The sequence below is a fragment of the Marmota monax genome, unplaced genomic scaffold (genome assembly GCF_021218885.2).
Source record: "Marmota monax isolate L192 unplaced genomic scaffold, Marmota_monax_Labrador192_F-V1.1 WCK01_AAM20220418_F8-fsc00050, whole genome shotgun sequence".
Lineage (NCBI taxonomy): Eukaryota > Metazoa > Chordata > Mammalia > Rodentia > Sciuridae > Marmota > Marmota monax.
The window spans coordinates 10,021,019-10,034,256 of NW_026694552.1; the positions used below are offsets into that span (position 1 = coordinate 10,021,019).

The window sequence follows — 13,238 nt, forward strand, 5'->3', positions numbered from 1 at the left end:
GCCTATACTGGTGACTCCTAAATCTTTGTCTCCAGTCTGGATTGCTCCTCTAGGCTTGTAGACCACTGTCTACTCAACATCTTCCTTCTGATGGCTAATGAGCATCTCTAACTTCATTAGTCTAAAACTCAATTCTGGATCTCTGCCCTTATTCCCCTGCACTGAGCCTACTCCTTTCCCACTCTTTCCCATCTCAGTAATGTGCAACTCCACCCTTCCAGTTGGCCAAAAAAAAACTTGGTCTCATCCTTGACTCCTGTATTTAACTCACACCTTACAACTAATCTAGCAGCATGTCTAAGAGCTGATCACTTCTCATAGCTGCCATAACAACCACCGGGTCTAATCCACCACCAGCTCTTCTTTGGGTCAATTCAATGATCTCACAATTGATTTCTCTGTCTTTGTCCCTACCCTGCTTCAGTCTACCCTCTTTTCAACACAGAAATCTTATTAACATGCAAGCTAGATCATATATGTTTTCTGCTCAAAATCCTCCCAGGGCTCCTTATACCTCACAAGAGTAGAAGCCGGAGTCCTTACAATGGTCTATAATGGCCTACATGATCTGTCCCTTACTCCCATTACCTTCCTGACTTCCTCTTCTACTTCTCTCCCTTTGTTTACTCTGTTCCAGTCACACTGGTTTTCACAAGGCTAAAACCAAGGTATCGGGGTGGCTGTACTCTGATCTGAAGGCTCTAGAGAAGAAACTGCTTCCAAGTTCATTTATGATGTTTACAGAATTCATTTCTGTGCAGTTGTAGGACTAAGGTCTCTACTTCTTTTGCAGTCTGTCAGATTGGGGTCACTCACATCTTCTAGAGGCACCTGAATTTCTTACCACATGGACCCTTCCATGGTCAAGACAGCAATGACAGATCAACTCTTCCTTGTGCTCCAGATCCCTAATATCCTTTTTGGCTATCAGTTACAGAAAACCATTCTTAAAGGACTCATGTGATTTGATTAGACCCACCTGGATAATCTCCCTGATTAGTAACAATACATCTGCAAAATTCCTTTGGCCATGTCATGAAACATAATTGCAAGTGTGATATTTCATCATATTCATAGTCCTGACTATTAGGTGAGAAATGGAAGGGGAGTGATTGAAGTTTCTGCTTACTACAGTGATATTTAGACTAAGAAACCAATCAATTTGAATGTATGCCAGCTGCAGTACTGGAGCAGGGTCCTGCATATTATCTGCTGTTCCAGACATTACCTTTTACTTGCTGGATAGTGGAGAGGTCTGGCGGTGTCCTATACGGAGCAGCTGGAGTGGCAGCTATTTACCAACTAGAACAGAAATATTTCTAATATCTTAACATCTGGTTAGTCATATCAATGCATAGAAATTGGTTATCAGATCTACTTAGAGGGTTAAAATTCATAGTGTAGTATGTGAAGTACTGTCTTTTTCTCTGTGCTTTGAGAATTGGAGGTTGGTCCCAGGTGGCTGGGGGTAGGCAGGGAGACCACCTGCCCTCTTTGGCAGTTTGATGATGAGCAACAGCCCTCTCTAACCTTGCCTGCTATTTTTTCAATGCTAGGTTTACTTGAATGACTGTCTTCATTTGCAAGGCTGTCTTCTGCTGCAGAGAAGTCCATTCATCTGAGATGATGACTCCAGATGCTGCCACCCTACTGGAGATGACCAAACCAATCCTATGTATTTAGGCTCTCCTGAAGCCACTCAGCAGCTGGAGCTCAGTGAGGCACATGCTGTTCACTTTTTGTCAGCATTAGAGTGAGTGCTGCACAGCAGCCAATGAAACTGAAGGCTCTTTTTCTTTCTTCTTTTTGGCATGGGGATTGAACCCCAGCCCTTTTTAGTTTTTATTTTAAGACAGGTCTCACTAAGTTGCTTAGGACCTCAAACTTGCATTTCTCCTGCCTCAGCCTCCTGAGTTGCTGGGAGTTGCTGGGATTACAGGCGTGCACCATTGTGCCCAGCTCTGAAGGTTCTTATTAACTTACTGAATAAGTCTTGATCACAGACCATCATATTTTGTAATGACCAATCTCAGGCAACAGAGATGTCTCTTGTGGTTGGGACAGGGGATAGGAATAGGGCCTAAGATAAATGAGCATTTTTGGACTACTCCATCTGTCTCACTTAATATTTTGTAATGGGTGAATCTGGTTAAAATAGCATCAAGAGCAGCTTTGTTTGATGTAATTTATGCATGTACATAAATAACATTAGTGACAAGATGGTTGTGCTGAAAGAAGTGTCACAGAGGGTAATAAGTAGCTTAAGGGAGATATGAAGAGAAAAGTAAAACACTACTAATTGCAAATAACTAATAATATATACTATGGCCAGATTCACCTACTGAAGTTGGCTGGTAACATGGAGCACAGGCCTGGAGTGATTTCCTGCTTCACTGTATCTTGAGGATAATACTACACATCATAGAAGAGGAGTCTTCTTTGGCATAGAAATACCAATTGCTACAGAGCCCTATATCACCAGCATCTCTGAATCCTGGGAACATTGATAAGGAGGTCAACCCTTCAAGGGACTGATCTCACCTGGTGTTCTTGAAGTGTGGACTAGAAAGTGCAATGGACAGATTGACAGTAAGGCATGATCTCTATCTACACTGAGTCAGCCTGTGATACCTTTAGAGGCAGGAGAAATTTGTCTTTGGTGATTTCCCTTTTTTGTAGCCTTTTCCCTCATGTAAAGGCCCTTCTAAAGATTATATTCACTACTGAAGTAGAGATATAGCAAATGAAATTAAAATCTACTTGTTGGTCTTTGCTGCTTAAGCAGTTCCAGATACTTTTGCAATCAGATTGCTAAATATTGGCATCCTGCTTGTTCCATTTCCAAATGGTTAAAAAAAAAAAAAAAACTACCAGAAAATCCCAAAGCAGAAGGTAGTATTCAGAATGGTTGGCCATGACCCAGATGTGTGAGATGGTACAGACAGACACAATTCATGTCATCTACTCCAGGCACCCTCCATGGGGAGGGGAGTCAAGGAGTTTTCTTGAAGTACAACTGTAGGTAGTATTAAAACAAAACCTACTACCAGCAGGTGGTGACAGGAAAGCTGGAGTTGATGATTTCCACCCTTCCTAGAAAATGTCACTGAGCTCAGAGTGAAATGCCACTGCCCTATGGTGACAAGAAAAATCTCTTCCTTTCTTACTGTCACAAAGAAAGATCCGCTGCCGCAGTCTGGCTGGGCACAATTAGGAGCCACTTGTCAAAAGAAACTAACTTTATTTTTAGAACCACACACGCCAAACAAAACAGCTCCTCAGGAAAAACCCTCAGAGCCCCAACTGCCACCACCGGCTTCCCACAAGCCTCTCTCTCAAACACAAGCCTCTCCACCTCCCACAATCCTCCTGCTATTGAGGCCTATTCGCTGGGTCGTGTGGGCGGAGCCAAAAAAGTCCCCCAATGAGCAGCTCAGTGGTGAAAGGGCAGGGAAACAGCCCAATGAGCATCACCGCAGAGGAGCCAATCAGCTAGATGTTGCTGGGGCCGCTGTGAGCCAATCATCAGCCGGCAGCTGGAAGTTTGCTGGCAGCTGGAAGTTTGCTGGCAGCTGGAAGTTTGCTGGGGCCCCTTTGGCTGTGGCTCTCAACAATCCGCTGCCAAACATGTAGTGATAAAACTACAACTGTATTACCATGAATATTGTCATCTTTGTTCAAGGGTGGAGGGTAGGATATCAGGCATAGGAAGTGGAGAAATCAAGCCCTAAGATTGCATGTCTGCCCTCATCCCCTTCTAGAGACAGGCTAGGAGTAAGTGTAGATCATATCAGAGGCTTTGGTTTAGTTAGGTTTGAATGAAAGAGAGAGGAAGTAAGCAAGTGAGGGAATGAAGCAAAACTATATTCCACTTCAAACACAACAGAATTTCAGAGCTAAAAGGGACCTTACTGAGCCTATTTCGTTCATCTGCAGACACACAGACTCACAGAACTGGCAAGAATGTTAAAGACCATTGATTGCAACTCCCTCACTGTTTTGGGATGAAAAAAGAAGCCCAAGAAGAGAAAATAAATTACCCAAGGTCACTTTATTATACATGGCAGAATCAGGATTAAAGTCCTTGGTTTCTAAACTTCTAATTTTTTTTCCCATTATATAGCCCTTTTTTTTTTTCTATTACCTAAGCACTTAGGATCTAAAGCATACCAGTAGACAATCTTATGCACTTATGTTTTTTGGTACTGGGGATCAAACTTGGGGCACTTTACCACTAAGATAGGAGACAGGAGATACCACTGTCCAACTTAGAGAACTAGATTGGCTGAATTGACTCTGGAAGTGAGGTGCCCAATGGGGAAGCCAGTTGTGCTCATACCATCAATTTTCCTTACTGAGGCAAGAAAATAAATTTAAAAAATTAAAATATTTTTAACAGCAAGAAAATTCTATTAACTAAAACAACCTAGTATAGATTACCAAAATTCAATATATTGAGTCCAAACAGAATTACCTTAGAAAAAATAAAATCAATTTAATAATTGAGAAAGCTAATGTAAGTTCATTGAAGCAGACAGACTCTCCCCCCCCTCCCCCCAGTACTGGGGATTGAGCTCAGGGCTTCACACATGCTAGGCAAGTGCTCTACCACTAAGCTACATCCCAGCCCATTTTAGTTTTTATTTTGAGACATGGTATCACTAAGTTGCTGAGGCTGACCTTGAACTTGCAATCCTCCTGCCTCAGTCTCTGGAGTAGCTGGGATTACAGGTATGCACCACTATACACAGCCAGACTGTCATTGAGCTTGTAGTGGGCTCCATACCAATGTCACACACTCCTGAAACCAAAGTAAAGACCCTGATAAAGCAAAGTTACTTACAGCAATAAGCTGGTAGGAGTTGTTCATCATGGCAATCAGCATGTTCAGCAGCACTACCAGGGAGATGACATTGTATGTTCCAAACATGGTAGCTCCTACAAACTCGGTGAACTCATGTCTGGCTTTCACATTGGTGACATAGAGATTTAAAAGGCCAAATACAGACCAGAAGAGTGACTGAAGTGTTTCAAAGAGCCTAAAAGAGATTTTTAAAAAGCAGGTTAGTTAATTATCAAGAGTAAGAAAAGAGAAAATGTGAGTTGATCTCTAACAGGACTGTCAGATCTGCAATAGGCAGACAGATGATCTCACATATATTGGTCTCTTCTCTAACACAGCCACGTCACTTTATTTGTTCCTACTTCTATGTCCTGTACTTTGCTTTTCTACCTGGAATACCATCTCCCTTCCCTCAATCTCCACAGAACACTAAGCATGTTCAAGGCATATTTCAAGGACTACTTCTACCAAACTCTTTCTTTCATCTTCAGACTATGTGATCTACTATAGAGGCAGTAAATGCAATGGTTAAGAATATGTTGCATCATTATACAAAATACATGTATAAAGATGTGAATTTGGTGTCAACATATCTTATATACAAACAGAGATATGATAAATTGTGGTATAAATGTGTATTAAGAATTGTAATGCAAAAAATAATAAGAGAGCTCATGTATGATGGCATAATTTGGTATGAACATACTTTATATACAGAGTTATGAAAAATTGTGCTGTGAATGGATAATTATGATTGTAATACACTCCACTATTGTCATGTATGTAAGAAATTAAAAAAAAAGAATATGTTGCTTGGGCCTGATGCAGTGGTGCACGCCTGTAATCTCAGCAGCTTTGGAGGCTGAGGCAGAAGGATCATGAGTTCAAAGCCAGCCTCAGCAAGGTGCTAAGCAACTCAGTGAGTCCCTGTCTCTAAATAAAATATAAAATAGGGCTGGGGATGTGGCTCAGTGTTTGAGTGCCCCTGAATTTAATCCCTGGTACCAAAAAAATATCAAGATTATTAAATTATTAAGCCCAGTGCACTTTGAGAGGCTTTGGGATTTTTTTTCTTGGGTTTATTTGGTGGGGAGGAGTGAGTAGAAATCGCTTTTAAAAATCCCTCTCTCTGGGAAAGGACTTTCCGCAGATCTTTGCATGGCTGTCTTCTTAAAAGATCTCAGCTCAAATGACACTTCCTCAGAGAGGCTTTCCTTGGTTGCTCTTGTTTAAGTAGCTCCATTAAGTATTCTCTATCCTACTGTTTTGTTTAATTTTCTTTGTAGTATCTAAAATTCCCTAAAATTATTATTTACTACTAATAATATTAAATATTATAATAATATTAATAATAAATATACTATTAAGAATTTTTGTGTTTTAATGTTTATTTTCTATCCTTTCTACTAGAATGTGAATTCTTATGAGGGTAGAGACATAGTATACCTGCTACATAGTAGGCACTCAATAATAGTTATTGAATAGATGAAAGAATACATGTTAATTATTACTATTATTATTTCATCAGATTCAAGTAGAGAAAATTCTAATCCAATCAACAACTGTATCACAGGCTGTATAGTGAGGGGTAGTTCACTTGAATGAAGACTGTGCTCTGCACTGGCTTGATGCTGGGGGGGGGGCTCTTTCAAGGTCATGCACGTGACCTTTCTCTTTCTATTTTTTATTCGTTACTGGGGATTGAAACCAGGGGCCCTTAAACAGCCCTTTTTAAATATTTTTATTGAGAGACAGAGTCTTTCTAAGTTTCTTAGGCCCTTGCTAAGTTTCTGAGGCTGGCTTTGAGCTCAAGACCCTCCTGCCTCAGCCTCTGGAGCCACTTAGATCACAGGTACGATCAACCTCACCTGGCTGGAAGATTTGATACATGTGTACATTGTGTAATGATCAAATCAGGGTAATGATTATCTTCCACCACCTCAAACACTTATCATTTCTTTGTGGCAAAATATTCACTATCCCTTCTTCTAGCTAGTTTGCAATATACTGTACATTATTGCTATCTATAGCCATAGTTCTGTGCAATAGTACACCAGAACATCTTGCTCCTACCTAACTGTACCATTGTACCACTGACCATTCTCTCACCCTCACCCCTCCTTCCTACTCGCTTCAGTCTCTGACAACCACTGTTATACTCTCTCTACTTTTAGAAATTTGCTTTTTGTTTGATTCAAGTAAGTTTTCCAATTGATGAAGTAATTGAAAATCAATAGGAAGTCACAGCAGGGTAGATACAAGAACCAGAGCATGTGGCAAGTCAGACCTATCACAGGATCTGAATTTCTGGAAGACACAAACAGTCTGGGATAGGCTATGCAAAGTATCACCAAGCCTAACAGAGGGTTGAAAAATGGGGGGATGTGGGGTTCAGTAATCTGGCCATTTCAGGAGGCCACAGCTAGAACATGGGGGTGTCTGTTAGAAATCAGGCAGGCAGGAGGCCAGTAATGGCACACACAGCTAACACAGCAGCTGGATGACAGCAGCTGGAGCAGCTGTGGTTCAGTAAAACAAAAAGCAGCTGTGACAAATATACATAGCATGCGGAAGCACCAGAATTCCTGGGAGTTGAATGTACTCAAAAACAGAAAGCCTTCAAGAAGTGTTGATTACATGACAGACAGCAAGACCAGAAAAAGAACAAGTCCATGGTCAGTATGTTGGTATTGTCTTCCTGAATTGGTTGCTTCTCCTGAATGGATAATGCTATGTTCCTTCAGCACCCATGTCTACAACAATTAAAACTGCAATCATTAATGCCTGAATGTTTGCTAGGTGTTTCATTGACAGAGTCCTTAAAAGTGAAAGACTGGGCATTTAAAATTTGTCCTCAACTTGGTGAAGTTATAGTTAGGGAGATTCTATGGTTTATATAAGAGGTGGGAATGAAGGGTGGTAGGAAAGATCATTCCTCAGTTTTGGTGGTTGGTAGTAAGAATGTCCTTACCAGCATGCACAAAATGTCACACTGTGATCTGGTCACCAGGAAAAGCTGGCCTACTGAAAGGCCTGCCCAAGTGAAATAAAGCACTGGCCTGTGAGATGGATAAGAATATTCTTGGGGGAATATCTATAGGATGCTCTGTGGCTGGACTCAGTTGAATTCATAGGGAAAAGACCTCCACCTGGAGGGGGGGTGGTGGAATTATTTGGTGGCTGGGTCCATAATAAAATCATCACAGAGATGGAAAGATTTGTTGACCAAACCCTAGAACTCTAATACCAAATGAATGTCATTTAAATTTTAAAGGAAATTATTTTAGAGAAAACAACCAACTCATTTTTACTTAGTAGATAGTAAACAAACATATGGAACTTGCTAGTTCAAGAAGGGGCACAGATTGGAGATACAAAGATTTGAGAAGAATTGGTATTAAATGCATAGAAGACAAATGCATAGCAGGTGGTTAAGAAGGAACTTCTGCATGGTGGGTGCCATCCATAAATAGATCACAGACTAAGAGGGGGACAAGAGAACGGAGATAGAAACTGCAGTTCCCTGGACATGTATTGAAAATCTCATCTTTGTGATAAGGAACTAGAAGTACAGAGAGAATTAACCCCTCTGGACCTAATTCAGACCTACAAGGAAAACTGGAGGGTGAACTGAAAGAGAAAAGCTTCCAGCAGTCCCATCGACCCAGATGGAGCAAGGCATGACTAATCCTTTGTCTTCATCCTTATCCATTCTGCAGTTCCCTGATCCAGCTATTTCTCATTTCACTGTACCTTTGACAAGCTTCTAGCTCTGGATAAAATGGTCCTTCCCTGCTCTTACCTCTAGCTTCTATTTCTCGCCTGTCTTCCATTCAGCCCAACCCTTGTTTGTCTTAACTGAAGCTCCACATGCTCTAGAAGGCTGCCCTAACTCCTTTCCTACAAAGTTGGGTTAGGTGCTCCTCATCTCTGCTCCAACACTACACTAGTCCTATTTTATAAAGGCATGTATCCATCCAACCATAAAGGCAATAGATAGAGGGGAGTAGCTAACAGAAAACTTTAAACCTCTCCACCTTAATAACAATATGCCTGTGAGAAAGTTATAGAACCTCTTTAAAGTTCAAATTTCCTTATCCCCAAAAATGGGTACTGGTAGAAAAAAATATTAATCACTAATATTTATTTTACTTTTAATATGCTAAGCATTATATTAAGAATGTTGCATATATTATAATATTTGATTATAACCCACTATTATTTGTCCACTTTTAAATAAGAAACTGAGGGATAGAGTGCTCACACCGGCAGGAAATTGTAGAAGTAGGATTTGTACCAAGCTCTTTTGACTCTGAAGTCCACACACTTGACCACACACTTGAGCCTGGTTTCCTCTATCCCATAAGATGGTGCATGTAAAACACTAAGCATGGTGTTTGCCATATGGCAAACTGGAAAGATGGCAGCTTGTTCATTTGTGTTCTCCATTAGACTCTGAACTTCTTTTTTATTAAACATTTTTTGTTGTAGATGGATATCTTTATTTTATTTTGTATTTATTTTTAAGTGGTGCTGAGGATAGAACCCAGTGCCTCACACGCGTGAACCAAGCACTCTAAACTGAGCCACAACCCCAGCCCCAGACTTTGAACTTCTTAAGAATAAGGATGTTATCTTATTCAGTATCCTCCTTCTCTGGTACATAAGAGTTGCAAAATAAATGTTTTTAATAAATCTATCAAAGATGACAGGAGAAATATAATCAAGGAAAGAAAAAATGAGTGGTAACATCAGCTGATAGCAGTAGCTGGAAGGATATGAACTGAAATGTGTGAGTCTGGAGACAATAAGAACCTTCAAAATCTGACCAGAACAAAGAGAAGAGCCTGTGTTGGGGACAAAGTTTGTATCCATGTGAATAAGATGCAAAAATACAGATTGAATGATGGATGGAGAAATCACCACTGATTAAGTAAGAGTAGCTGCAAATGAATGATAACAGTTGGGAAGGAAGTGGCAGGGGCCTGCTAGGTCATGGCTCTGTTCTCTTCAGATTTATGTGTATTTATGATTATTGCAACAAATCTTATATAACTTTACAAAACTGATATTTACACCTTCCAGGGTAAGAGTGCAGACTGGAGCCTGTGTGCCTGGATTGCCATTCTGACTCTGCTACTTATTGTCTATGCTATTGGGGACCTCCTGCTTAACTGCTTTGGACCCTGGTTTTCTCATCTGTAAAATGGTTTAATAATATTAGTGTCTACTTCATCACATGGTAGTGAGAATTAAATGTGTTAATTCATGTAAACCTGATTTGCAATAGTGGCTGAGCACTCATAAATGTCAGTTAATTTATCCCTCTGTTAAACTTTTCACCTTGATGTTGTTTGGCATTCCTTGTCTTTATAGGTTGTTATTCACTTTCCTATTTAGTTGTACATAGCTGCAATTATATACATACAATTTTTGTGATTTTAAAAATTATACATTTTATACATAGACCTTTTGTGTTTTATATAGAGTCCTCATATATATCATTTTAATAGTTGCCTAATATCCCACCCAGTGAAGACCAAGCCTATCTGACAGTTTTATCAACGCTTTGATTGAGAATCAATGACATGCTTCTTAGATTTTCAGATGACACAAGATTGGGAGAGATAGCTAATAAATTGGATGACAGGGTCAAGATTCAGAAAGATTTCAACAGCTTGGAGCATTGGGCTGGAACTAACGAGATGAAATACAATAGGGATCAATGTAGTGCTTTGTTCCTGGGCCAAGTGCCCAAGTACAAGATGAGAGATGTAGGAGAAAGGCCAAGGGTTTTTGCTGAAAGCAAGCTCAAAGTGAATCAGCAGAGTGACAGAGTTGGGCAGATGACATCAGTCATCTCAGAGGGACAGAAGCATACGTAGATCATGTACAATTAAAGATAGGATTTCTAAGGCCCATCCATGTTGTTGCATTAAATGACTTGCATATAAAACTGCTAAAATCTGAATCAAGTCACTGGATTTATCATTGTTTATTTCCTGGTTGTGATGTTGTACTATACTAATGCAAAATGTTGCCACTGGGGAACATCAGGTAATTATTTCTTACAATTGCATATAAATCGATAATTGTCTCCAAATAAAAAGCTGTAAAAAGATAGGCTCTCTACGAACTTCATTTTTCCATTCAACTGTTTGATAGGCATTTTGAATATCTTTATGTCTTAGGGCCCCTTATGGCAGATGTGAAGCTGACTCAAATAGGAGTATCAGTCTAGTGGGAATAAAGAGACACAACTGACTAAAATATAACAGGTTTTGTACTTTAATGGATATGTGCTTAAGATGCTATGGTGGACACAGAAGAAGCCTACAGCTGAGAGTGGTTAAGAAAAGTCTTTAGAGCATTTGATACTTTGGCAGAATTGGAAAGTTGTGTAAAAGTTTTCTAGGTGGGCTAGGTGAGGATTGGCTTTCTAGGCAGAGGGAATGGCATGTGATATACAAAGGCCTATAGGACTGACATGCTTTCTTGTAGCTGGGAAATAGCAAGATGTTGACTATGGAGGAGAGGAGTGGAAGGCTGAAGAGGCATGGTCTAGACTTCTAAGATTCTGTGTCTTATGGTAAAGATGCTGTATTTATGAAGAAGATTCAGATACACTGGTGGGCATGGAGCCAGGGGCTGACAGAATGAGACTGGTATTTAGGAAGAGCCTTCCACATAGCAAGTGGGAGATTGTTTGGAAGGGAGACAAGACTAGAGGCAGGGAGACTAGTTAAAGAGGATATTGTAGTAGTCTTTGAGAGAGATGATTTAGGCCTGAACCGAGACAGTGTATGTGTGTACATATGGATTCAAAAGTGTATATGTGTGCGTATGAATTCAAAAGTGTAGGTGTGTGCGTATGGATTCAAAGCTATTTAAGAAGTAAATTGAAAGGGCTGAGTGAGACACTAGATTTGTTTCATGAGGGACAGGGTAAGAGTCCCATATAACTCCTAGGATTCAGGCTGGGGCCTTTTAATGAGAAGAGGAGCTAAAGGGGAAATTGGTTAGGGTGATATGCAGAGAAGGAATTTAGTTGTGGACATTTTGTGTCTTGGGGGCCTGTGGAACAGGCAAGTGGGCAGAGGTGCTCAGTAGGCATCTGGAGATGAGGGCCTGGACTGGAGAGTTAGTGTCTTACCACTCTGACCCTTTTTTTTCTCTCAAGTTCTGTATCCTAAGAATGATGATGCCTTCTTTTTAAAATGTTGATTTATTTTTTATTTGTTGTTCTTAGGTATTTTGACATATTATACATATATGGAAGGCAACCCATTCCAATTTTGATCCATTCTTATGGTTGTACATGATGTAGAGTTATACTGGTCATGTATTCAATATACCTTCTTTTTAAAAACATTTTTTTTTTGGTACATGGACAGCATGCCTTTATTTTCTTTGTTTATTTTTATGTGGTGCAGAGGATTGAACCCAGTGCCTCATGTGCTCTTTCACTGAGGTACAGCCCCAGCCCTCATGATGCCTTCTTAATTGCTTCTCTCAACAGCAGATGAAGGCCAGGTACTCCCAGTATGAAATACTGAACTCCAGTCACCAACAATATTGTCATATGTTTGTCAGCAAGGACAATGAGTTCCCCTTAAATTGTATGCCTAGGGAAAAAGGGCTTTCTCTACTTTTAAAGCCGAAGAACAACAATGGCATCTCTGGAGAATCATAAGGAAAAAGATGACAATAAGCAGGTATCAAACTTTTCACCAGATATATAAATAAACTTATTTTCCCCTTCTCTAAGAGCTGAGTCTTTCTGATTCTCTGACTGAATAATAAGTATTTTAATAGGTATTACAATGCCTGAGTTGAAGCATTTAAAAGAAAACAAATTGGAATAAGGCCTCAATGGAGGAGAAAAACATCAACAGATAGAGGGAAAGTTGAGGTAATGCTACTGTTGATTTTGTCCCAGCAGGATAATGCTTCTTCCTATCTGACACCCCAAGATATAATTTTGTGTATGACAGTGTCCATTCTTGTCAATTTTCCCTGCTGGGCAAGTGATGGAAACAAAATGTCAGTTGGCAACAGGGGTGTTAATAATCACTACAAACTTTCGAGGAGGCATTTTATAAACTTCCTTGGCAGAGTTCACATGAAAGGGTAATTGGCCAGGACCCAGTCCTCCCATTGAATACTTTGATGGGAACAAATGCACAAACCAATACAAAGTTGCTCTTTATATTAAACGTAGGTTGAAGTGAGTTCTGTCTCTAGAGTACCGCAAGAAAGTAAGCAGTTCCTAGTCAGGAAGCACTAGTAAAGGGATCACTTGCCATTATACACTCCTGGTTGGCTTAATAAAATTGGATTATTTCTTGGCCTCCTTTTCTTTTCACATAAGTCTGGTTGTCACATCCAAGATTTT

The 13,238-nt window shown here is 40.1% G+C and overlaps 1 protein-coding gene across 3 annotated transcripts in view; it reads right to left on the minus strand.

The window, feature by feature from the left end:
- The window catches only part of Trpc5 (transient receptor potential cation channel subfamily C member 5), a 292,903-nt gene that overhangs the window by 37,955 nt on the left and 241,710 nt on the right, over positions 1-13,238 (minus strand). For all 3 annotated transcript variants that reach the window (XM_058571660.1, XM_058571659.1, XM_046420858.2), the window contains one exon: positions 4,844-5,039. In XM_058571660.1, coding sequence (XP_058427643.1) covers positions 4,844-5,039 — 196 coding nt within the window. The remainder of the gene's footprint in view (positions 1-4,843; positions 5,040-13,238) is intronic.